General features: G+C 38.8%; 2 protein-coding genes across 12 annotated transcripts in view; one reads left to right on the top strand and one right to left on the bottom strand.

Moving 5' to 3' along the window:
• Positions 1–25808, top strand: part of FBXL2 (F-box and leucine rich repeat protein 2) — a 160985-nt gene that overhangs the window by 131554 nt on the left and 3623 nt on the right. For 2 of the 9 annotated variants that reach the window (XR_005594258.1, XR_005594260.1), the window contains exons 15-16: positions 20–287; positions 9596–9690. Coding sequence is in view for 1 of the 9 variants with exons in the window: in XM_039525430.1 (XP_039381364.1) it covers positions 20–127 (108 nt within the window). In the remaining 8 variants the exon portion in view is untranslated. Of the gene's footprint in view, positions 1–19; positions 3953–7512; positions 7870–9595; positions 10801–16001; positions 16020–18371; positions 18629–25808 lie in introns of those variants that run through there. The other 7 variants (XR_005594259.1, XR_005594263.1, XR_005594257.1 and 4 more) reach the window with 7 other exon arrangements.
• UBP1 (upstream binding protein 1) overlaps positions 2248–25808 on the bottom strand; it is a 58330-nt gene continuing 34769 nt past the window's right edge. For 2 of the 3 annotated variants that reach the window (XM_039525426.1, XM_039525427.1), the window contains 8 exons: positions 20310–20413; positions 18485–18539; positions 18157–18250; positions 11272–11362; positions 10425–10537; positions 7773–7915; positions 6636–6687; positions 2248–4415 (listed from right to left, as the gene is read on the bottom strand). In XM_039525426.1, the coding sequence (XP_039381360.1) occupies positions 4378–4415; positions 6636–6687; positions 7773–7915; positions 10425–10537; positions 11272–11362; positions 18157–18250; positions 18485–18539; positions 20310–20413 (690 nt within the window). In that variant the 3' untranslated portion in view covers positions 2248–4377. Of the gene's footprint in view, positions 4416–6635; positions 6688–7772; positions 7916–10424; positions 10538–10973; positions 11108–11271; positions 11363–18156; positions 18251–18484; positions 18540–20309; positions 20414–25808 lie in introns of those variants that run through there. The other variant, XR_005594256.1, reaches the window with a different exon arrangement.

The following is a 25808-nucleotide window of genomic DNA, read 5'->3' on the forward strand; positions in this document are numbered from 1 at the left end:
TTTGAATTTTCATCTACAGGCTCATTTACCTGATGTGAAAGTTCATGCCTACTTTGCTCCAGTCACCCCTCCTCCTTCTGTAGGAGGTAGTCGACAGCGACTCTGCAGGTGCTGCATTATTCTTTGACAGTAGGAGCATCAGCAGAGGAAGAAAGATTCATTTAATTATGGAAACAAAATCAGACTGCAAGTGGCTTGCAGAGTGTCAGTTTCTTAACTGCCGTAGGAGTGATGTCACAGTCATCCAATTTTGTGCTGGTACTGACTCAAGAAAGGTGTTTTCGCAGGTAAAAAGTCTTAATGTTACATGTGGATGTGGAGTAACTGATGCTTTTTTTTTTTTATGGTATTATATCTACTCCACCATCCCTGCTGTTGATATGACAATCATAGTACCATTTGCTAATGTGGACTGGGGTATTGCAGAGTTGTAGATGCTCAGTGACAGCCCCAACACTGTAAGCCTCACTAATCCTGAATATTAGTTCCTATTTGTAAGCATTCTTCAGTGTAAAAAAAAATTCAGGGTCTCTTAAGCATGAGAGTCCAAACTGCTGTTGTACAATACACATAACCAATTACATCACCAGGTTTAAGGACAAATCAGCTTTAGTAGAAGTTGACCAAAAAAGGGACAGTAATAATGAAAAATAGCTTCCTATTTTGCTACAGCTTTATTTAATTTCTACAAAAACTCCCAACATGTTAAGAGGTAGCAGACCTCTTGAAAACTATTTAATTTGAACTTTGTTATATACAAAAGTACTCGTTGAATGGTCTGTATAGAATATTTCTCTTAAGTGTTACCAAATAGGTTAGGATAAGAAAGGTATGGCAGTTTGTGCCCTGTACACAAAAGGTCTTTTTATATGCTCTAGCTGAGTAGGTAGAGCTGTTTACTATAGTGGATGAAATAATATTATGTATGATACTTCCCCTCATTGCCATGGTATTAAATATATTTAAGTAAACTCTGTAAAAAAAGGCATTAATACCCCTCAGAGCTGTTTAGGGTTAATTTGCCGTGAGACAGAGCAAGGAATTGAATGCTGGGCTCCTGCATCCCAGGCCAGTACCCTAACCAATGAGCTGAGTGGTTATCAACTGGGGATCCTAGACTATTCAGATCTGCAAATGAAAAAGTTGAAAACCCCTGGGCTAAGTAATTTAACGTAGTTGACATGGTTGAGTAGATTGAGACCCTGAACAAGCAGTGGTTTCTGTTCCCTTAAAAACTGAAGCCAAACTTTTCAGAAACTGAGAGCATTCAACATGACAATTACATTTAATACCTTAATTTTTTTTAATCTGGTAGGGTGACATCAGTAGGGACAGAATTTCAGCTGTAGATTTAAGCCTTCTACAAAGGAGAGTGAAATCTGAATGTAAAACCACAACTCTAACGGGGAGCTATGTTTTTATATTAAGCCACCTAAAGAAATGGTTGGTGTGCACAGTCTCTGTGTACTCACTTAGGTACCCAGGCTCAACAGTAACCCTTTAAAGGAAAATATCTTGGGCTTAAAAAAGCCTGGTCAACTGATATAGTGTTTAAATCCTGGAAATATTGCCTTACTATTATGGGGAATGTTTAGAACTACATGTTTTAAAATGTGAAAATGTAAGGCAGCTTTTTACAGCTGCAGCTCTGCAAACTTAAGATACTGAACATAGCTGAAAATCTATATGAATACGGTAGAAAGACCTAGTATTAAACTTTGGTGGTTCAGCTTTGTAGCAACAGCAAAAATTCCTAGATTAATTTTCATATTATGAATACACTTGTATAAATCCAAATTTCTAAGTGGGAATCTTGGTAATACAATTTTCTTAGCAGAACATTGGGGGAAGACCAAAATTAAATGTGAACTCAATGCAACTTGTCAGAATGAGTAGTGTTTGGCTCATTTTTATGGATATTATTGTGAGGCTTTTATGGCATTAAAGTTGTACAAAAACCAAAATTTAACACATGCCTACATTAAGAAAAATTATATAGGAAACAAATAAATGATCAGCTGATATTTACTTGAACTTCTATTTCACTGATTTCAAAAATTAAGGAGCACTGCAAGCCATTACTATTTTACTCTTAAAAAGTATGGTTTTTGTCAAGCTGAAATTGAGTTTTTTCAATTTGTTTTCTAAAATATTGCTGGGGGGAGCAGAATTAGCTGCTCTGAAATGCATTGCTCCTACTAACAATGTTAATTCTATTTTAGCAGAAAAATAAGCACATTTACAAAATTATTGAAAAACATTTATTTATACTGAAATTGAAATGTGTACATCTTAAAACAAAAGCCATTTGCTGGTGCCATAATTTAATTCCAATTTCAAGTGAGCTGGACAAACGACTTATACAGTTCCTTTAAAATGAGATCACTAGTTGGATACTTTCCAATCAAGGATTTTTCCACTTTTATAAAACATTTAGGATTTGAAAATGGTGCTGAGGTGAAATGACAATTGTCAGTTCAATAAACTATTAAGACCCAACCAATACCAAAAGATGAACAATTTATAGGCAGAAGAAACTCGAACTTAAGTCCACAAAATTCCATTTTATCAGTGTAGAAAAACATTTAAGTTCGCAGAATTGCTAGAGCTTTAGAAAGGCTTTCTTGGTAAGCACTTTAAAGAAGGAATTAAATAATATCAAAGTAGCATTTTGCATGCTGTAGTAGTTTTTGTTCTCTATAAATGATTTCACACTACAGCATTCAAAACTTTCAAATTGATGGGGGATACTGAGAGTTAAAGGGGAATTTTTTTGCCTTTGAAAAATCTTCCCCAGAGTACCTAATTAATATACTACTACCCCCATATAACACAATCTGATACAAGGCAGGTAAAGCTCGGACACACTGATCTAAGGGGGGCAGGAGCTGTGGGAGGACACTGTTGGGGGCCCTGGCAAGGGAAGCTGAGCAGGCTAGGGCTGCATCACTGTTTCCCACCACAGGTGAATGCCAGTGGGGGTGGGGAGATCCTTTCCCCAACCTTCCCACACTCATCTGCAGCAGGAAGTGGAGCAGAACAGGCTGCTCTGCTGCCCATGAGTGCCAGGGAACAAGGAACAGGGGGCCAAAGCAAGTTTGATATAACGCAGAGAGATTTTTTTTTTGGTCTCCCGAGGACTGCGTTACATCAGGGTAGAGGTGTAACTCATACCATAAACTCTAAGTGGACATTAATATTAAAATGTTTGTTTGAATTTCACTGCCATAGATTTGACAATCTCAAGGAAAAACTCATCTTTTGACATAAGCAATATGATTTTTCAAAATCAAGTATTTGGTCATATGGAAGAGGCAGTGTAAAAAAAAATGTACAGAATCAATCTGAGAATAAAGAAATCACAGAAAAGGGCAAGATACCTGCCCATAAAGAGAATTAAGTGATGGTATATTTAGTGTTTCTTGAGCAACGTAATTGACAGTACTTAAAGCTGGGTTGTAGCCCCTTTGTGCCAAATTTCCCTGTTAGCACAATTCTTGCCTTGGCTCCCCCCAATCATCATTACTGGCAGTTTGTTGTTTTTAACCCCACCATTTTAAAAAGCAAAAAAACCCCACAGCAGTGCTTCTTAGAGAAACTGGAAACTAAAACTTAAGGATGCATAGGCAATTCTTTTCCATTAAATTTGTTAAAAGCAAAACAATTACTTCGTACCCCACAGGATTTATGTTAATCCTTTCAATAAGGTACTGTCAATAATGCAGTTTGCTGCATGCATATATTGCATCTGGCTAGGACTTATTAAAATCCTATTCTGGCATTTACATTTCTTACGTACACTCTTATACACAATTTACACAGGGAAGCTGTTTTGACAGCTTTACTCTCAAAGACCCCACAACCTGATCACTATCATCTTAACTACTCGTCTCCACACAGATTACTATGTGCTCTGCTAACATCAAAAAATAAAATCAGCATAACGTACAAGCAAGTAATAGACAAACTGGCATAGAAAGGTAAATGCCCCAGAATAAGTTTACATTCATCTCCAAACTGGACACAGTATAATAGGAAAGCAATACTGCTTCTAGAAACTGTATCTACTGGCCATAATTTGCCTTATTTCAGTAACGGGCAAGCACCTTTGCTTATATTGTCTTCCATGCCTGTACATAGGCTGTCATGGCATTATACCTCTTATGAGGACACTTAGCTATGGCAGTGATAAGAAAGTTCACCTATCAAACAGCTCATTAGAAAGGTCTTGTGTTTTCAATATGAAACATTTTATATGGTGAAGTCCAATCCTAAGAGTTTTTGGATGTTCTTCATCGTCATTAAGTGTGACTTCATTCTGCATTGGAATATCAGTCCAGTATATATATACACACACACACACCTCTCTCTATGACATCACTTCAGAATTATATGGAAACCTTCACCATTTTCAGCTGCAGAGAAGAAAAAGGACAGGTTTATATGAAAGAATGACATCCCTTTACCCAAAACCCCAGCTACTGAAGACAGAATATAAAATTCATGTATGTTCTTGATGCTCATACTGAAAAGCAAAACTTTTAACTACTAAATTGATCTGTGTTATCATATGACTACTTGACCTTTTTTGGAATAAAACCAGCAAACTTTCCCAGCGTAACACATTCTGCACCACTTTCCAACAATACTGACTCTCTAATAAATTAAGCTCAAATTATCTTGAATGTAATTTTAAATATCTAGACACTTGCTACTACTTTTATTTCTAGAACTTCCTTTTCAATTCATGCAGTCCCTCCTGCTTTCTTATTTTTGATCTCTCTCATCAGTTCTGACACAGACCCAAAGGGTCCCATGCAACTCCAGTTGCTGAAGCTTTTTTTTAGTGCTTTATCCTCAAATCTCATCTGTTCTATAATGCTGTGCTTCACAAAACTGATGAACAATAGAATCCGCATGAAGTGGTTATTTTAAGTTTTTCAAGTAAATTCAGTAGATTGCATAGTGTTATTCTTTGGTTGTCTATAGCAACATTAGCAAATGGGTTAGTTATCCTAGAATAAAGCAGGTAAATCAGCAAAACAAGTGTGAGAATAGGAAAGCCACCTGCCCTGTAGCCCAGAACATCAGGATGCAAATAAAGCAGTGGGCCTTTTGAAACAACTGCAGTAAATAGTTACTGAAGCCAAACTGAACTTCTAAAAAATATTTTTCAAAACAATTTTTATATCTGTAGAAAAGTGCAGATTCAGTAGGAGTAGAAATTAGTGACTATTTACAGAAACACCACCACAACATTTTTGGGGAAAAGCTGGATTTATGTCAGATGCCTGCTACTATTTTTTATTTTTAGCCATAAGATCTAAATGTAACAAAGATTTGATTAATGACAAACCACAGCCACAAACCTCCTGGTATGATGTTAAGAGACCCCCTCCAAATAAAATTTAACATAAGAATGGCCATAGTGGGTCAGACCAAGGGTCCATCTAGCCCAGCATCCTGTCTGCTGACAGTGGCCAATGCCAGGTGCCCCAGAGGGAGTGAACCTAACAGGCAATGATCAAGTGATCTCTTTTCTGACAAACAGAGGCTAGGGACACCATTCCTTATCCATCCTGGCTAATAGCCATTAATGGACTTAACCTCCATGAATTTATCTAGTTCTCTTTTAAACCCTGTTATAGTCCTAGCCTTCACAACCTCTTCAGGCAAGGAGTTCCACAGGTTGACTGTGCGCTGTGTGAAGAGTACATAATACTCTTATCTTATATAGTAAGAATGATGATGATCCAAATGCCTTGGATTCATTATGTATTGGCTATAAGACATTGTATATAATGTGCAAATATGGAAGGAATACAGGCTAGAAAACATCTGAGGGATGTAAGCAACAGCCCAGGAAGTGTGAGGAGACTAGGGTTAGTGATGAAGCAAGCTGGAAAGCAAGAAGTAGTACACATGTAATGCCAGCCTGAGCATGTGCAGCCACTAAATGATTTTTTGGTTTTGTTTTATACAAATGTGAATTGGAACAGCCAGCTAGAGTAGCGTATACACCAAGATCACAAGAGGGATTTGTGCCAACCTAAAATAATGCTCTATCTGGTGGCTCGCTAACCTTTGGAAATTTGCCCTGCATCAAGCTGCATACAAATTCTAAAAAGTTAAATTTTACAGAAAGCTGCAACCTTCAATTTTTTATCACCCACTATGGTATTTCTCTCTTTGAAACTTTAATTCATCCCTATATAACTTAAAGTACTATTGGAGTATCTCGCACAGTAGCGAGCAGTCATACAAACAGTGCTATAGAATCACACTTAAAGCCTGTGAACTGTTAGTTTAAAACTGACAGTTTGGGGATTAGATTTGGATCAGGTTACTTCACTCAAATTTGCAAGACAGCTGTACTGGCATGGATTTATATTTAATAAGTAACAAATTCTAGATAAAGGTTTATCTAAAAGAAAAAGCATTAGACCTTTCACATTATAAAAATCTCTTAATTTGGGGTTGAAAGCAATAGTTTCCACCTCTTTCCTTCAAGTTACTTTACTTGGCTGCACTGTTACTTGTTTGTAGACGCAACACTGCTGGCACGTCTAGGTGCTAAGTTAAAATCTAGATGCTATTTAGGCCAGTTATCTTTATTATTACAAAAAATAATATACCTTTTATTGTGGTGACTAAGAAGCAACTCTCATCTTGAAAGTTCTGAACCATCTAGAAAGAAAAAGGAGATATTAAAATCCCAACTTTGTACCATCTAGGCGGCCAGCAAGCCAGTTAAGCAATTTGAATGACAAAAGTGATCCATAAATATTTCTAAATGGGCACTCTATGCAACTATTTTCATAATATTTTTCTCAGTACATGTAGTTATATACAAATTATACTAGTACAATGTACTAGATTCCCCAAAAGGAGCTACTAAAATGTCAATATATAAATACAAGAATAATTTATTGATACTTCATTTACAACATCACTACTTAAAGGGCTCCAGAATTACGTGGCTAGAATCTTTGTTTGCATAAACTGCCTAAGTAATTCGCAGCTAACAATGGTATTTAAACCTTGCTACTTACATACTATATTTCTTCCCTATGTATCTAGTCAAGAAAACAAATTGCATTTCATAATTAACTGCCTACATAGTAAATCGCATTCCCATACTCTTTCAATTCCTAAATTACTAATTGTGAGGAAGAGAAATTAAACAAACCAAAGTGTCAGTGAACTCTTAGATGGTTTGTTTACTGTTGCAAGGTAAAAAGACTTCATAGTATTACAACTGATGTACATGCAACATCATGAAAATATTGATGTTCAAATATTATATACTACTGGGACCTTCTCTCAGATCCCTTGTGCCCTAGTCATTACTATACTGCCAGACATGAATTTTGTACTAGGATAACCGCTCTCACCAAAATCTGGTTAAGCCAGATTCTACTCTGAGTTTTATGGAATGTCTTTTTGACCTTTGGGAGTGAAGAAAGGAGAACCTTAATCTAATGTATTTATTTAAAATGGCTTTGATTCCAGTCACACTGTTGCTGTGGAAAAACACAAGTTCTAACTATCAGAAGACATTAAGTGTAAGCTACATACTATGCAAGAGAAAAAAGCAGTGCTGCTCAGAGAGAACTGCCTAAATAAAGTGTGGATACAAATGTATTTTACAACTACAACTCTTAACTTAAAACTTACCACCTTTTAATTTGTAAACTTGTCAGTTTTGAAACTGCAATTTAAAAAAGCAAATTAAACAATGGAAATGTTTTTAAACAAAATAATTTTGTTACCTGATCACTAACCAGGATGTGGATACCAGTAGGACCCTGTCTGTAAACCTGATTAATCTGATGCAAAGGAATATTAAACACCAAAGCAAGTTTGCGAGTGACTTCTGAGGCTGCCATTTCTTCTAAGTAGATTGCATGATAAACTATAAGAAAAAAGCTTATTACTTTTAATAAGAATTATACTGTCATTGATAACTATTTAGGTGAAAACATTCCTGTAGGGTTGTAAAATTTACATCCCCCTCACTTTAACCCCCCCCCCCCTTTTTTTTTGTTTGTTTGAAACTGTCCTTGGTCTGCAATACCTTCTTAGAAACTTGAATACCTTTTTCTACAGTGTTCTCCTTTATTTGGCAAACACTGATTCTTCCCATTCTGTAGTTCATTCATGTGCACAAATGACCATGACTTTTCCTTCAATCTGATTTCTCATCAGAATGATCAATATTCAGCACAGTTCTATGAATAGGGCTAGTTGGCATTTATTTTGATACTGAAACAACCTTCAAAGCATCTGTAGGAAAATTTTTTTTACAGTATCATGTATAAAATTACCTTTTAAAAATCCGTTTTAGTTCTGCTACAAAAATGACTGGAAAACTTTTAATCCACGACATTATCTACCATATTCTATTTTTAAAGCAGATAATATATTTGGCCTGAGCTACTAGACTAATCACTTTGCTTCATGAGTTTTCTTGCAAAGAAATCTCTCTACAGAGTCCACCCGGATGATTTCCCCCTTAATCTCTCCCTTCAATTTTATATAACTTGATATGATAATAAAAGTGAGAGTGTACAGCAGGGGTACGCAACCTATAGCATGCGTGCCGAAGGCGGCACACAAGCTGATTTTCAGTGGCACTCACGCTGCCCAGGTCCTGGCCACCAGTCTGGGGGGGGGCTCTGCATTTTAATTTAATTTTAAATGATGCTTCTTAAACAGATTAAAAACCTTATTTACTTTACATACAACAATAGTTTAGTTATATATTATAGACTTATGGAAAGAGACCTTCTGAAAACGTTAAATTGTATTACTGGCACACAAAACCTTAAATTAGAGTGAGTAAATGAAGACTTGGCACACCACTTCTGAAAGGCTGCCAACCCCTGGTGTACAGCAAAATAAAACATGGTCAAAGTTTCTTATTTTCCAAACAGTAGCATGGCTGTGGGCAGCTTAATGCTTGGTTTTGAATTTTACAGATTTATACAACTGTGGGTTCTCAGAGATGAAAATTAAAAAGCTTTACACCAATATCACTTAAACAACTGTGATCAATATTTGGTCAGATATGTTGTACATGTTGCTGGGAATGCTCTAATAAATGAAAAGAGGCAGAAGTGTCTAGCAGCGACATATTTGGATAAGCCCCTCCCCCTCGATCTCCTCCTTTCACAGCAATTTTGAACCTTGGATGTGTTAGGCATCATTAAATTTAATGATGCTACACTTATCCAAGAGGAAGTTTAACTTATTTAACATAGGACATACAGTAGAACCTCTTACAAACACCTCAGGAATGGAAGTTATAACTTGCAACAAAATGTTGTGGTTGTTCTTTCAAAAGTTTACAACTGAACAGTGACTTAATACAGCTTTGAAACTTTAATATGCAGAAAAAAATGCTGCTTTCCCTTTATTTTTTTTAGTAATTTACGTTTAACAGTACTGTACTGTATTTGCTGCTTTGGAGGAGTGGGAAGAAGGGTGGGGGGGTTGTCTCTGCTGCTGCCTGATTGCGTACTTCTGGTTCCAAATGAGGTGTGTGGTTGATTGGGTAGTTTGTAACTCTGAGGTTCTACTGTACTCCATACAGATACTCCCTCTCTGCCCCCGTTTCCTGGCTGGAAAGCGTTTAAGTGCTGGAATACGATCCTCAGTCAGTCATTCCCCAGGAAATCCGATGGGAGGGTGAGTCTCCACTCCCTCCAAAAAGTTGACATAAGTGAAAGAGCAAGATAAATTTAGCTTCAAGTAGTTCCAGTGGCTCGAATAATAGAAGCAATGTGGATTTACTTGTTCTTTAACGTTATTGCTCTGTAATGTACTCAGTTATGTTCTCAGTAGTGGTGGAAACAGTAAAATGGCATATCCTTTAATACACTCAGCTATTTTCCCTTATCCAAACCACACTAGTTTCATTTCGAGTATATAAAGTCCTATCAGTAAAAAGTAATTGAAATGGACATGAACATAAGTTCTTTCAATTACAGTTGTACATTCACCTAAAGTGAATTTCTTGGCAGACCACCATAGATCATTTGAATGCTCATTAACTACATTATCCATGCAACAAAAACAAAACCTTAGATTTTTTTTTCCCAAGCCACTTAGCCTACTTTTTATTAAATTTTCTATTCTTGAAGGTGTGATGTGTTCCAGCATAAAAGCACATATACCACTTCTGGCTTAAAGTCTAAGGAGTGCACTCATCTCTGCAATGCTAAACTGCTGTGGCATCATTAATCCACTTTCCTCTGCATATTCACTTGCTGGATACACAATTCTAGCAGTTTATAAATTAGTCTAAACTATTATATTTTATTGAAAATCTATTCTCAGCTCCTCTTTTTCCTGTCCTCACATGTTTATTTCAAACATTTCATTGCTTAGTAAGTCATAAAAAGAGCACTGTATGATCATACCATATATTGCACCATTGTTATCATCACCATTGGTTGCATCTTGCTGCCTTTCCAGTTGTATGCTCCTCAATGGCTCCTGGCAGACATAGATTGTTAAACGGGGCCTAACAGACCTGCAGTTTACAAAGGATACATATAATTTTAAAAATAAACACACTTGCCCAAAAATGGTATGAAGGATTTATATCCATCTCATTTCAGCTGCCTTGCATTAATAATATACTTAACATTTTGCTGCTTTACAAGCTATTTTAAAAAAAACAAAAACACCTCATACAAACTATCACTAGTGGCTTAATCTAGTCTCAGAACCATTGAGATGGTCTGCCAGATGCTGGTAAATTTAAATTTAAAAATTAATTCAACAATTTTAAAATCACTGACACAAGACTTGCTTACAATAGAATCCTGCTACTGAATAGCAATAATTACATCTCTTATAAAGACAGTATGTTACTAAATATGTATTATCAGTTTCATTTGTAATTAGAATTCTGTATATTATTTAGCAGCCATGACCTCAAAAAATTTAGGTTCTTTATAGCTCACCTAAATGAGAAGTTTTGTCTCTTGGCAACAAACCCATCCGTCTTCAAGAAATCAGTACTGCCCAACTGCATTGCTACCAGTCTTACAGTCTACCTTTGAACTCATCAGTGCCTGCATCATATCTGTAGCCTGCCCTGAAGGTGTACACAAAACAGTCTTCTTTTGAGCATATTACTGCCAACTCCTGAGACAGCTAAACAGGCATACGCCAACCTAATTCTCATCTCCCAAATCCCCTATTCTAAGGAAGGCACATTACTGTGATTGAACACACTTAAACGTAAACTTGGCATTTTACCTGGATTTCAGTGCATTATATAGCCGAATGCCATCGGCCGGACCACAGATTTGTACCAGGTCCTCTCTTGTCAGCTTTAATAAATCAGCACCTGGAGAAATTCAAAAGAGCAGGATTTAGCTAGTTTCTTTTAGGACAAGGAAGCGCAAAAGAATCCAATATTCATTTAAAAACAAGTGAGAAATTGGCCCCTGAAAAACAATGCAGCTCTGTAAGATAAACACTGACAGCAAAGACCAAAAGATGATTTTGATAACACTCCTGCAAAACACACAAGTACTTGCTGACACTAAGAAATAATTACCTGATTTTCAGAGAAAGTAGCACCCCTAGCTCCAGCTTAATTCAGCCCCTTTGAAAAATCAGATAATGTGACTGCAAAGTGTCACCTGTTTTAGTAAAAATGGTTTTCAAATATTAGACTGCTCTATATATAGATAAATCATAGTTTTAACTGGCTTAAGACAAGATTAGGATATTTGCACCTGGGCTAATGTGTTTCAGTCAGATGCAAAATGGAGGGGAAAACAAGTACACCCTCATAGAAGTGTTGATTTATCACAGCCTGCTGATCCTTATATTATAGTATAGCTTTTGGGACACTATTTATCCTAGACTGTGCACTGAAAATGCTCTGGTTACATTGCTGTTCCCTAGACAGATTGTGCATATGAGAAAATTGGAATGAAAAAGAAGTTCCTCTGACACCCATCACAGTTGCTCTATGTCCATATGTTAGCTGTATCAAGAACCTCAGAGAGTAGGGCTTCAACATATATTTACCAAGTTCTGGCAATGTGTATTGCTGTGCCACAAGATCAGCTGATGTCCACTTCTCCAACCTTCTCTAATCTGAGTCAGTTACCAAAGAACAGTCTCACAAATGGTATCAAGATCCACATTTACAGAGGAATAACTATTTCTACCATATGCCAACCAATAAAAAGACCACAATATTAAGTGCAGTTCTACTCTGAAAAGTGATTATGCAAAAATGGCACCTTCCTAATAGACAAATCTGCATCCTACAGTGTATTCGGAGTCAGATCAGCTTACGTGACAATTTTTTTTATCCTAGCAGTAACATAACATGTTCAATTCCATTTCTTTCTTGTGCAACAGAACAGTGTATTGAATTCTGATTTTAAAGGCCTACGGCCCTCTGCAAATCTACTGAAGACAGTGAGGTTATACAGATGTCACTGAGGGCATATTCTGAAAATTCAGCTCCAGTTTGGCAGAGGAACTTCAGGGTCTTGATGTGCAGTGGAGAAGATGGTGCAGAAAGGTCTACATTATTAGACACTGGGGATCTTTTTAGGAAAGAGAGACTATACAGAAGCAGTGGCTCCATCTTAATAAAAATGGAACCAGACTGATGGCACAAAATAAATTAGGGTTTGATTGACTTTTTAAACTAGGAGCTTGGGGGAAGAGGACAGGAGATGAGCAGTACAGAGACATCTTTCAAAGGTATCAGTAATTATAAGGAATAGTACTGTGTGGCCAATACAGGGTAGCACAAAATGCAACTGATCTAGACAAGGGACAGGAAAACCAGAGAAAACTTCAAAGAAAGGTGTTAAATAAAAACAGACATCTGTTAAAAAAAAAACAAAAAATCCACAATTATTCACATATAAACTAAATGGCACAGCCGGGCAAAGTTTAGAGAAACACTTTCTCGACGTTTTAAGTAATTGCTTATATCTAGAACCCGAGAGGCTATTCTCAATTTATTCTCAAGTAACACACTGGTGTTAGATTTCAGAGTAGCAGCTGTGTTAGTCTGTATCTTTATAATGTGTCATTATACTGTGCGGCTAAGTAAGAGTGATCACAATATAATTAGGGTCAAAATTCAAGGGGGATGTAAGATACCAAAAAGTGACACAGTGACAGTTTCAGAAAGACAGATTTTAATAAAATAAGAGTAGTCAAAAAGTCCCTAAAGGCAAAACTTAAAGAAAGTAAAATCCTTAGACGCAGCATGTATACTACCTAAGAAGAAAATAGACTCAGGAGACCTGCATGCTACTGAACAAAAGGGGAACCAGGCAGCAAAGTGTAAAGCAGCATGGTGAAATGACAAAGTTCATGAAGTTACTTGACCCAAAACCGCTATCCTTCAAAATTTGGAAATTTTACACTAGAGAAGTCAGACAGCAGCATAAGTTATAGCAGGCAATACGAAGGGCCAAAGTGGATTTCAAAGAGCAAATAGCTAAATATGTAAAAACTAACAAAAAGTTTAGTACATCAGAAGCAGAAAGAAATCAGTGAGGTCTGCTAGATCACTACAGACTAAAGGAACAATCATTGGGAACGAATATATGAGTCAGAGACCACCGAAGAAAAAAAAAAGGCATCCAGCATTAAGCCTGGGTTTATATTTTCTCTGGAATAGAAGTTTGTCCATTTGGTATTGTCTTCTGTGGACAATGAGGGGTTCTTAATTGATGGAATAGGAGGTCTATGACATAATTCAACTACCACTCACGTTGGGCCACTGCATGCCTCTGTAAAACGTCTCCCAGGTTGATGACAACCTCTGGGAGGTGTCTAGACAATGGGATAATCCTGTAGTGATGGCACTGCTTCTAGAGCCTGATGGCTTCCTGGTACAGAGGGGATTATCACATTCCTCCCTGTTTTTATACAGTGCATAGCAGACATGTCTGTCAGGATTGGTACCATGGAATTTCACAGAAGGACAGGAACACTATGCAGACTAGTCTGATGGCCCTGAGCTTTAAGATGGTCAAATGTAATCACAGATCCTGGACCCATGTGTCTTGCACCTGCAGGTGGTTCATGAGGGCATCCCACCCTGTCCCTGAATTGTTTGTGATAAAATGTCAGTCAGGTAGGGGACAGAGTCAGTTCCCTTTCTCTATGTTCACTGGATCCAGCCACAACAGCTCTTGTAGGATGTGGGATAGGACTGACTTTTTTGTTCACATGGTGTCCGGACCGGCATACACAGTTGTAAGGGCTGAAGATTAATTCTGGCAAGCAATGTCATATATATACACACATGGCAACAAGTGGCCTAAGAGCTCCAGACATGCACACACCATCATAATTGGGTTTGACTACAGGTAGTTTACCATCAACTGGAGACACTGGACTCTGCTCTATGGCAGGTAGACTGGCTGATAGGGAGTTGATCACACAGACTCTCTCATCTGGGATGTTAGGGATTTTTTTTCTCATTGCTCATGTGGAGTTCTAGTTGGGGGAACAGAGAGAAAAACTTAATCCAAGGTTGGGATCTACATCTGATCAGCCTGTCATCCAAGTAAGGATAGACAAATGTGCTCCTACTACTGCCTGATACTTAATGAATACTCTAGGTGCCAAGAAGAGGCTGAAGGGCCATGGTGTCTGTATTTGTTGAGTCTCCTCAGGTCTAAGATAAGAAGGGGGAGGCCTTCATCCTAATTGGAATTAGGAAATACTGACAGTAGAAGCCTCTTCCCTTGCATTTCTTTGGAACCTTCTCTATGGTTTCTAAAAGCAATGAGGCCATCGCTGATTGCATGAGAGGGGTAGGGAAGTGGTGGGAAGGGGTGAAGAGTGGAAGTAGATTGGGTAGCCATGGAAAGGATCTCTAACACCCATCTGTCTGATATAATGGCAGACCATGCCCAGTGGAACAGGCAAGGTGGCTTTGGAAGGTAATGCTCATTTGACCAGCTCTGATGTGGTTCCCAACTGTGCAATCAAATTTGTTGGCATGTCATAGGAGTGGTATGCATTGCTGAAGAGGAGGAAGGCTGGCATCCTATCATACCATGGTATTTTCTGTGCCTGGTATTCAGGATGCCTGTGCTGGTATGCAGGCATCCAAGGCCTCATCTGCAGGTGAGGACCATATGGCTTGAGATACAGGGCTGAGGTGTAATTCCCCGGAGAATTTAAGGTGGCCTTTGAGTCTTACTGAGTGTATAGAGCACTCTGCTGGCTCAAGGGCTCTGTGCCCACAAAGGTTAAGTCTTCAACTGTGACCTTTCCCCCTCTCAGGATACCCAATACTTGGAGCCACAAAGTTCTGCACATCACTATGGTGACCACAGATCTCACCACAGTGCTGGAGATGTTCACTGTGACTTGGTGTGTCATCCAGGCTACCAGTTGACACAACTTCAACCCTTGATTATGTTTCTAACCACCTCTCTGGCATCTTGTGGAGAACTGCAAGAAAAGGGAGGGAGGGGGAAATCACCTTGTCCTAGGTTAAGAAGTTATATTAGGCCAGTAAGGCCTGGCAGTTCACTGCATGCAATTGTAGAGAGAGGCAGAAAAGTGTAACTTTCTCCCAAAGAGGTCAAGCCTTTTCAAGTCCATGTCAGAGTCATAGACTACAGTCAGAAGGGACCATTATGATTGCCTAGTCTGACCTCCCGCACAATACAGGCCGCAGAATCTCACCCACCCATGTCTGATGGTACTCTTGCTCAACTTAGATTTCTCCTGTACCACGAACACAACTAAGGAGCCTAGGTTGGGTGGAATACAGAAATACTCAAACCTCGTTAAAGGTATTTGGTACCTCTTCTCAACCTGTTTCATGGTGGGCATTATTGTGGCTGGCACCTGCCACAGGGCCTGGTTGGGTCAAGCAGCCCCTTCTTTCTCAGGATGGTAATATTATCCAGGCCAAGAACTGTTAGGATGTCACATAATTTGGTATTTCTCTTCTACCACTGCTGTCTCTACCTCCATAGTTCCAGTAACCTGCCAAGGGAGTTCCTGGAATATTTTAAAGTCATCAGGCATTGGTACCAATGCCAAGGATACTGCCTTTTCAGGAGATGAAGCTAAGAGGTTCCTTAAGTGGCAAGATGGGGTGCTGGTGTTTCTCTACCGTAGGAACCTCTACTCTGGTTCCTCCCAATATTCCAGCATGGTCTGGGCAAAGATGCTGAACGGGAGTGTGACCTCTTCCTCTATTACAGTGAAGACCGGTTCCCTGATGCCCGAGATGGTGGCATTACTGTTGACTCTCGGGCACTGACCAGTCCACTGCTAGTGTTGTGGTGGGGGCTGATCCCTGTAGGGGATTCTGGCAAGATGCTCCATGGTACTGACCTCCAATCTCCAAACCTCTCAGCTTGAAGATGGGAAGAATGTATGTCCAGGTCATAGTGAGAAGGAGACAACTCCTCTAAGAGCAACAACAACTTACATGGCACAGTCAATACCACGGTCTGTACCAGTACCAGCAGGTGCTTCGGCACTGGTGGTTTTTCCAAGTCTACCTTGGGCTTATTCACCATGGTTGGTGTTGATGCTGAGGGGGCAGGTCCTGGAGCGAGGGTCAGTGCTGGTGTGGTCTTGGGTGCCACAAGCTGCTCCATTTCTCTAGCCCTCAATGCTATACAAGGCCTGGTGGATTTCTCTGCAGAGGCTTTGTATTACCTGTCTTCATGGGAGGACACCGAAAGTTCTGTCTGGAGTCTCTACCACTATGCTTTAAGCAACCTGTTGGTGCTGGACTTTGACGCTGTAGTTGGTGGTCCCTGTTCTGATGCTGATGATATCTGCTTTGGTGCCATGGCAGCTGTGCCCTGTCTTTCTTGGTGCTGTTTTGTCCACACTGGTATCTTGTCTGCTGTGGAGGGTGCTGAATGAGCCTGGCTTGTCTCCTCAGGCCCTAAGACAGACCTTTATGGATTGTTCCGAAAAGTAGAGTTTGACCCGTGTGTCTTATGACTAAACATATCCTAGCAGGAAATGTCAGGCACACTGAACATCTGCTTGGTACGTGTGATTCTCCAAGGCAGAAGAGGCACCTACTGCATCCATCTTTTAGTGGGACTCGTCCAGTACAGCATGAACAGGGCTTGAAGCTTGCACGTTTCAAGTCTGTCATGTTAAGGAGCAATTTTAGAGGGCGGGTTAACCTCCAATACCCTGGCAAGTAAAGTGAATAGGATCCCAGCAGTTGAAGAGGAAGGCAATCAAAGGAGTTCTGAAGAAGTTCACAAGATTTGAAGAAGGCTGAGCCAAATCTATGGTCAGACATTCGCCATGTTCCATTGTGCTGCCACGGGTGGTAAGAATAGACTGGCCATTCCACTCTTTATGCCCTCACGTGGGAGCATGATGTGGCACAGGGTGTACATGCAGCCCCAACAGACACTGCTACTCAAGAAATTCCAGTCCCATGCATGTCTACAGTGGGATCTACACTGACATGCTCTAAGAAAAAGGGGGATTTCAATAAAATTTAGAAGTAGAAAATTCAAAACAATAAAAAATACTTCACACACCATATGAAGAAACTAGAACTCACTGCTACATCATGTTGAAGCCAAAAATATTAAGATTCAAAAAGTGATCAGCTATACATACGAATAAGAATAGTTGTTATAGTTAATGCTAACAAATTTTGTGACGAGATTAAGCCTCATGCTTTAGGGCTTAAATCTGTAACTACTAGGAATTAGGAGACCTAACTGGGGAGACCTAACAGCTGCCTTATGAGAAGTCTCTTGCACCTTCCTCTGAAGCACATGGTGCTGACCAGTGTTAGAGACAGGACACTGAACTAGACAAACCACGAATCTAATCCAGTGTGTCAATTCATTTTCTTCCTAAATAAGGAGTGAATCAGCATTTAATTGAGTTTGTGAACCATCATTACTCGTGGTGATGCAGAAGAACAAATGAACCCAGTTTCATTTTCAGATGTCAGGTTGAATTTGTAGAGCTGGCAGTCAAAGGCAGCTTTTTCCCTGTAAACTGAACGTTTGGCCTAGAAATCAGAAAGACACTAAATAGTCAGCCCCATGACACTATTTTTACAGAGTAATTTTTCAGATAAGACTCTCACTCAAAACTTGAGGAAAAACTCTAAATAGACATTAAAAAAAATACCTGAGAAATTTGAAAAAAGCCTTGTATAGGTAGAAAACCTATGTTTGAGTAACCACTGCTGAGTTTCCTGGATTGTGGCTGAAGGATGAAGTTGCTGTGAGAAACAGGGGTTGAAGAAGACAATTTTGATGTTAATTTGTTTTTATAAAACAAATAAGTCAACTAATTTTGTTACATTATTAAAAACAATTAAGTATCTCATTTCCTTTCATCAGAACACACCAATAATTAAATCGGTATGAATCACCTCCACTTCACTGATTATTCAGCAATTAGGTACAAGGTTTGCATTGTGTAAAGACGACCAAACAGGAATAGATATACTTACATCTCCAGACCCTTGAGAAGTTCCATCTCCTTGATGATTTGGGGAGGAAGAATTGCTACGGTGGAGAGGTGGAACAAAAATAAATGATATTACTGGATTTTTAAAAGTTAAGAGAATAAAACCATTCAAGCATTACTGATAAAGGTAACCTTCAATTTTCAAAATGATAAAAAAAAATGTCCCTATTTTATGGCAGCAGCATGATTCCTAGGTTAAAGACCACTCAGGGAATAAACTGGTCTGGTGGAGATATGCTGTAAGAAAGAGGAATATCATCACTTAGACTGTGCAAATCACTTGGTTCCTAATCTAATCCCTGCTAGTCAACTGAAAAAGCAGCACCCATAATAAACTCACACATCCAACCATCTATCTTAAAAGGAAGAAATGAATAGTGGTCACAGGATTGAAGAGGTAAGAGAGGTGCTGTCCATCCTCTGATGCACAGGGTCAGTCACAAAAAAGGTAGAGATGCCAGGATCAGCTTTCTGAACACCCTGAAAAAAATTAGTGGTTCTCCTGAATGTTGCATTAGTGACAGTAAATTACACCAATACTTCACATTTATATAGCACTTTTCACCCCAGTTTTATATTTTTATACATATGGCACCACGGCAGAGGCCTCTGACATGGGAGGGCATCAGTCAACCAGAGCAAAACATGAGATATAATAGTAGGCTAACCTCTACTCTTACGTAACATTCAGCTCAGATAGGTTCAGTTTTTAAAGTTTGATCTGAAAGACTGATATAGATACTGGCATGGAGCTCTATTTTGAGGCTTAAACTAAAGGATGTGCCAACCATACCAAAATGGTGTAAACATTTCTACAAGACAAATGAAACATTTAAAACCTGATATTTAGATTACTAAGCAATCCTTTCCAGCAGCGCCTGTAAGTTTCAGAGCTACTGTGGGTACTTTAAGCTTTTCTATGCAGAAAACACTTCTCTCAAACATTCTTCTTCCCCGCAACACCCCATTAGACCAGGTCTGCTGGGTAAAATCTGTAATCTGCCACTGTCATGGCATCTCCTTCCCAAACATCACCATAAGCAAAGAGATGCATATTAATCTTTTCTCTAAGTGCTTCAACTACAGCATCTACTGCCAGTAAGCCACCACCCTTGAAGATGATAAAGTAGAAAGACAAAAGAAAGGTGGGGAAAGAAAGACAACACTCTTGATCATAAATCTTCCCCTAGGTCCCTCATCTTTAGTTGTGCTATCTCACCTGACTCTTCCCCCCCCTTCTTTTAAATGAAGAAAAGTAAGTATTTGATTTAGCAGCTATTCCTGAATTTCACTGTGAATTTCATAGATTAGATTTACTGTAATATCCCCCTTCCCTTACAGGAATAAGCTATAGTGGTACAAGCACTTCTATACCAATATTACTGTTCACACAAGGGGGGGGAGGGTGGTACTGCTGTAACTTCGCTGATACAGTTTAAGTGGTCTGACTTTTGTGTAGATAAGGCCTTAGTAAGCACCCCAGTTAAAAGGAAAAGAACTTGCTATGAATTGTGCTAGGGTCAATAAAGTTAAGTTTCCAGCAATGGATGCTGAGCAGGAAAAAAGATTCCTGGGACTGGAGGAATAATTTTACAATTGAAAAAAAAAAAAAATAATGCCAAAAGTTTCGGAGTTCTGAAAAATCTTGGCCAAAGTTCTACATTTCTCCCCCGCAACTTAATTTTGGGGATTGGTAGTCAATCTTCCAAATTTATACATAATCTACATTCAAATGAAAGGAAAATGCTTTAAGCACGAGATTAATTTGAAGTATTTTTTAAAAATCAAACTACAGAAAAGAAACTTACCTGTCTGGGACACTGTAGGTACTATGTTGAGCAGAGGTAAAAGTTGGTGTTGGGGTAGGGCTGTTGTTTACAAATGCCGTAGGAGTATCAGGCCATGGTGAGCACTAAAGACAGAGAAAAGAATTAAACAATAAGTTTATTATAAAACCTCATGTCACTTTGGTATGTAGTCCTACACTCAAAAGCCCTGAATTCACTCCTGTAGAATTTAAATCTGAGTTTTCAAATTAAGTTTCCCCCACCCCCACTTGTTCCATCCATGTATCTGAACCTGACCAGGAATTTTAACTAAACCAAAGCCATTCTATTTATTTTTTCTGTTCCATGAAGGAGATTCCTATTTATTATTAACTTGATTATTGCTGTCTAATGACACAATGAAGGTGGTGGTGATGGACCTGATTGAAGGACTGCAGAGATTATTCAGTTTAAAAAACGACATCTGAAATCTGCACAAAACCACCCCAATAGGCAGCAAATGGCTACAGAAGGTTCAGGGGTAATGAGTATAAGCAAAGCTGAGAAACCAGATTTCAGAACGGCACTCAGTCCATAAGCTTGAAATGTGCCTACCCTGACGGTGCTCACATCAGCTGTTACTCTGAGATGTCTAGCAGTATTTCTTTTTCAAACAATCATTCTTTGGACTGAAATTTAAGAGTTATTTAGTAGAAGACTAAATTGATGCCCACATGCAGTTTTGCTTTCTCTTAAGTTTCATGCTAAGCTAGGAGTTTTATTCATGAAGTAGTAATTCATCACAAGCATTTACTGATAAACCCACTGTCAAGTCAGGTCAATGTTTTTTAAAATTGACCAGCCAGGATAAAGGCCCTTTAAAATGACACTGGTGTTTAGTGCTCCAAATGCTTTATCGTAATCTATTAAAAATAAAATTAATTTTTAAAAAAAGATGTAGCTTTTAATAAGGAAAAGTGCAAGGACACATGGATAAACTGTAAAACAAGCAGCCAAACAAAAAGATTAAATGAACTGAAGGCCAAAACCATGCTAGACATGCCAACACAGGTCTCTGATACACTCTTCTCGATTGTCTGTTAACCCAAGTGTAAGCTAAAGTTTCTTTCAGGCAGTTTTTAAAGCTATTTCTTGTCCCTGAAAAGCAAGAGCTAAACAGTAAGTCCCAGAATTTAACAGGTGCCTGCACTTCAAACATGGACGATCCAGTGAACTTGAAATCCCTCATATGTTTGAGTACTGAAAGGCCTTTTTTATCGACAATAACATGAGAAAAATCTTATGCTGCCGGCACATTTTTTTGATATGCTTTTTAATCTTTTTGTGCTGGAAGTCTGGCTTTCACTTGCCAGCAATGGGTACACCAAAAATCCTAAAACTGGTTAATGTTCCTAAAGACACTGGCTTGGGACCTCAAAAGCTGGAAAACTTGGAAATCACATATAAAGTGGACTCACTCTAGAGGCAGATTTGTGATCTTATTTTTATTACAAAGAATGTCACATTGTTACCATGTACAGATATAGCCAACACTGGCATACTAGACTGCGACTTCACTCACACTAAACATGATTGTTCACTGTTACCTGGTACTCCCCACCCATTCTGTCATATCTACCTAATGTCTCTCATCATAAACTAAGACTCTAAGCTCTCAGGGACAAGGACTTATGTGTGTGTACAGCACCCAACACAATGGGGCTTTGATCCCTAATTGTGAGCTTTAGGCACGACCACAATACAAATAATAAAACTAACGAGCAATCTATTTCTCTAGCACTAAGAGGAAAGTTTAGAGGGTGGAGGTTTCTGACATCCCTAAAACATGACATGGCCAGGATACTACCCCTTGCCTGTGCTCTAGTCAGGGGCGGCTCCAGGCCCCAGCACACCAAGCGCGTGCTTGGGGTAGCATGCCGCGGGGGGCGCTCTGCCGGTCGGGCGGCTCTGGTGGACCTCCCGCAGGTGTGCCTGCGGAGGGTCCGCTGGTCCCGCGGCTTCGGTGGAGCATCCGCAGGCACGCCTGCCGGAGGTCCACCGGAGCTGCGGGACCGGGGACCAGCAGAGCGCCCCCCACGGCGTGCCGCTGTGCTTGGGGCGGTGAAATGGCTAGAGCCGCCCCTGGCTCTAGTGAGGCAATTTTCTGTATGTACTTATCACTAGGACATTGTGTTTTGAAGTGTTTTGATTTTAATATAACTTATAGTACATTTTCTTTAGTTAAAGCTGCCAAAGATTTTTTAATTTTAACTTTTTAGCATTTACACCAAATCAGAATGACCTGAGACCCTGAAGTTCTGGAAGTAACATTGCACAGTGGGCTTTTGACTAGCCTTAAGGAAAAATAAAAAGAAACACTCAGTTCAGTTGGGACAGTGGGGTAGTTTCCTTTGAAGATTCTCAAAATTCTCAACCCCCAAAGTCCAAGAGACTTCACTATAAACAAGAAAGAATTACATCGGTCTTACTCTTTGGCTGCTTTCCTGAAATGTTATTGTTCAAAAAAAACTTGAATTTTCTGATTGTGATAAAATACTATGTGATAGAGCCCTACCAAATTCACGCTCCATTTTAGTCAATTTCACGGCCATAGGATTTTTAAAACCTTAAATTTCATGATTTCAGCTATTTAAATCTGAAATTTCAGTGTTGTAATTGTAGGGGTCCTGACCTAAAAAGGAGTTATGGGAGTGGGGGTCACAAGATTATAGTAGGGAGGGCTGCAATACTGCTACCCGTACTTCTGTGCTGCTGTTGGTGGCAGCTCTGCCTTCAGAGCTGGGCAGATGGAGAGCAGAGGTTGCTGGGTGGGAGCCCAGCTCTGAAGGCAGAGCCACCGCCAGTGGCAGCACAGAAGTAAGAATGGCATGATATGGTATTGCCACCCTTCTGCACTGCTGCCTGCAGCAGCTGCCACTCAGCTCTGAAGCACAGAAGTAAAGATGATATGGTATGGTATTGCCACACTTACTTCTGCGCTGCCCCCTAAAATAACCTTGTGACCCCCCTGCAACTCGCTTTTGGGTCAGGACCCCCAATTTGAGAAATGCTGGTCTCCCCTGTGAAATCTGTAGAATACAGGGTAAAAAGTGCACAAAAACCACCAGATTTCAGGGTCCATGACATGTTTTTTGTGGCCGTGAATATGGTAGGGCCATAGCGATAATGCTTACTCAGTCCTTTTCCAGTACTCTAAACATAAACATAGTTACAACATACTTGTTTTGCTTAAATTTTCAAGGTCCCCCGCCCCATGAGGAATATTTACTAGGGCAGTCAAGCAATTAAAAAAATTAATCGCTTGATTAGTCGCACTGTTAAACAATAATAGAATATCATTTATTTAAATATTTTTGGATGTTTTCTACATTTTCAAATATATTGATTTCTATTACAACACAGAATACAAAATGTACAATGCTCACTTTATATTTTATTACAAATATTTGCACTGTAAAAATTAAAAATAGTATTTTTCAGTTCACCTCATACAAGTACTGTAGTGCAATCTCTAGCGTGAAAGCGCAACTTATAAATGTAGATTTTTGTATGTTACATAATTGCACTCAAAAACAAAACAATGTAAAACTTTAGAACCAGCAGGTCCATTTAGTCCTATTTATTGTTCAGCCAATCGCTTAGAGAAACAAGTTTGTTTACATTTACAGGACTGCTTCTTATTTACAATGTCACCTGAAAGTAAGAAGAGGCGTTCACGTGGCACTTTTGTAGCCAGCATTGCAAGGACTATGCCAGATATGCTAAACATACATATGCCCCTTTATGCTTTGGCCACCATTCCAGAGGACATGCTTCCATACTGATGATGCTCCTTAAAATGTGTTAATTAAATTTGTGACTGAATTCCTTGGGGGAGAATTGTATGTCTCCTGCTCTGTTTTACCCACATGTTATAGTTATCTCTGATGATGACGCAGCACGTTAGTTTTAAGAACACTTTCACAGCAGATTTGACAAAACGCAAAGAAGGTATCAATATGAGATTTCGAAGGATAGATACAGTACTTGACCCAAGGTTTCAGAATCTGAAATACCTTCCAAAATCTGAGAGGGATGAGGTGTGGAGCATGCTTTCAGAAGTCTTAAAAGAGCAACACTCAGATACGGAAACTACAGAACACGATCAAAAAATAAAATCAACCTTCTGCTGGTGGCATCTGACTCAGATGATGAAAATGAACATGTGTTGGTCTGCTCTGCTTTGGATCATTTTCAAGCAGAACCTGTCATCAGCATGGACGCATGTCTTCTGGAATGGTGGTTGTAGCATGAAGGGACATATGAATCTTTAGCTCATCTGGCATGTAAATATCTCGCAACATCGGCTACAACAGTGCCATGCTGATCTCACTTTCAGGTGACATTGTAAACAAGAAGTGGGCAGCATTATCTCCTGCCAATTGTAACTAAAAACTTGTTTATCTGAGCGATTTGCTGATGTAAGACTGAGTGGACTTGTAGGCACTATATTTTTTAATGCAGTACAAAAACTTAAGTTATTTTGTGTACATAATTCTAATTTGTAAGTTCAACTTTCATGATAAAGAGATTGCACTACAGTACCTGTATTAGATTAATTGAAAAATACTATTTATCATTTTTTACAGTGCAAATATTTGTAAAAAATAATATAAAGTGAGCACTGTACACGTTGCATTCTGTTGTAATAGAAATCAATATATTTGAAAATGTAGAAAAACATCCAAATATAGCAAATAAATTTCAATTTGTATTCTATTGTTTAACAGTGCGATTGAGATTAATTTTTTTAAATCAGAGTTAATTTTTTTGAGTTAATCACGTGAGTTAACTGCGATTGACAGCCCTAACAGTTACACAATATGTACATTAAAAGCTATATGTTGCTCTCACTGTACCACTTTACATTAAGCCATGTGCCATTACTGTTCACAATATATTAAAATGATCAAGAAAATGAATATACAAGACAACCAGTCAGAGGCAAGACAAGGATAGTTGTGTCCATCACAGTACAGTAAAGTGGTTGCTACTTATCAAACATCTTCTGTTTGACATCAATAGTAAAACAAATGAATATCCCTAATTTCAGTGTAATGACTTTCAAACAACTAACATTCTCAACCTTTCAATGGCCTAATATTTGTTCACCCTTACTTTCTTTTAAGCCACTGACTTCAGACCATAGAGTGCCACATGAACTTAATTTCTCTTTAAACAGCCTTGTTTTATAGAAAGCTTATTTATATAAGAATTGATTAAATAAAATATTACATGACAACAGCAAGATGTATATAACAATGCTGACATCTATCTATGATGTCTTGCAGAAGAACCAGAAATACTTTCCAACAAGCCACAGTTGCTTTAATCACATCTGCAATAACTAAAACTTGTATCCATGGAACAATCCTCCATTATTCTGTCTTGTAATATGCCAGGGTAGATAAAAATCAATAAAGGTTTTTTGATAATGCTTTGAGGGAAAAACCTATCTAAAGATATCTTTGAACTATAATG

This window comes from Mauremys reevesii, linkage group 2 (assembly GCF_016161935.1).
Source record: "Mauremys reevesii isolate NIE-2019 linkage group 2, ASM1616193v1, whole genome shotgun sequence".
Taxonomy (NCBI): domain Eukaryota; kingdom Metazoa; phylum Chordata; order Testudines; family Geoemydidae; genus Mauremys; species Mauremys reevesii.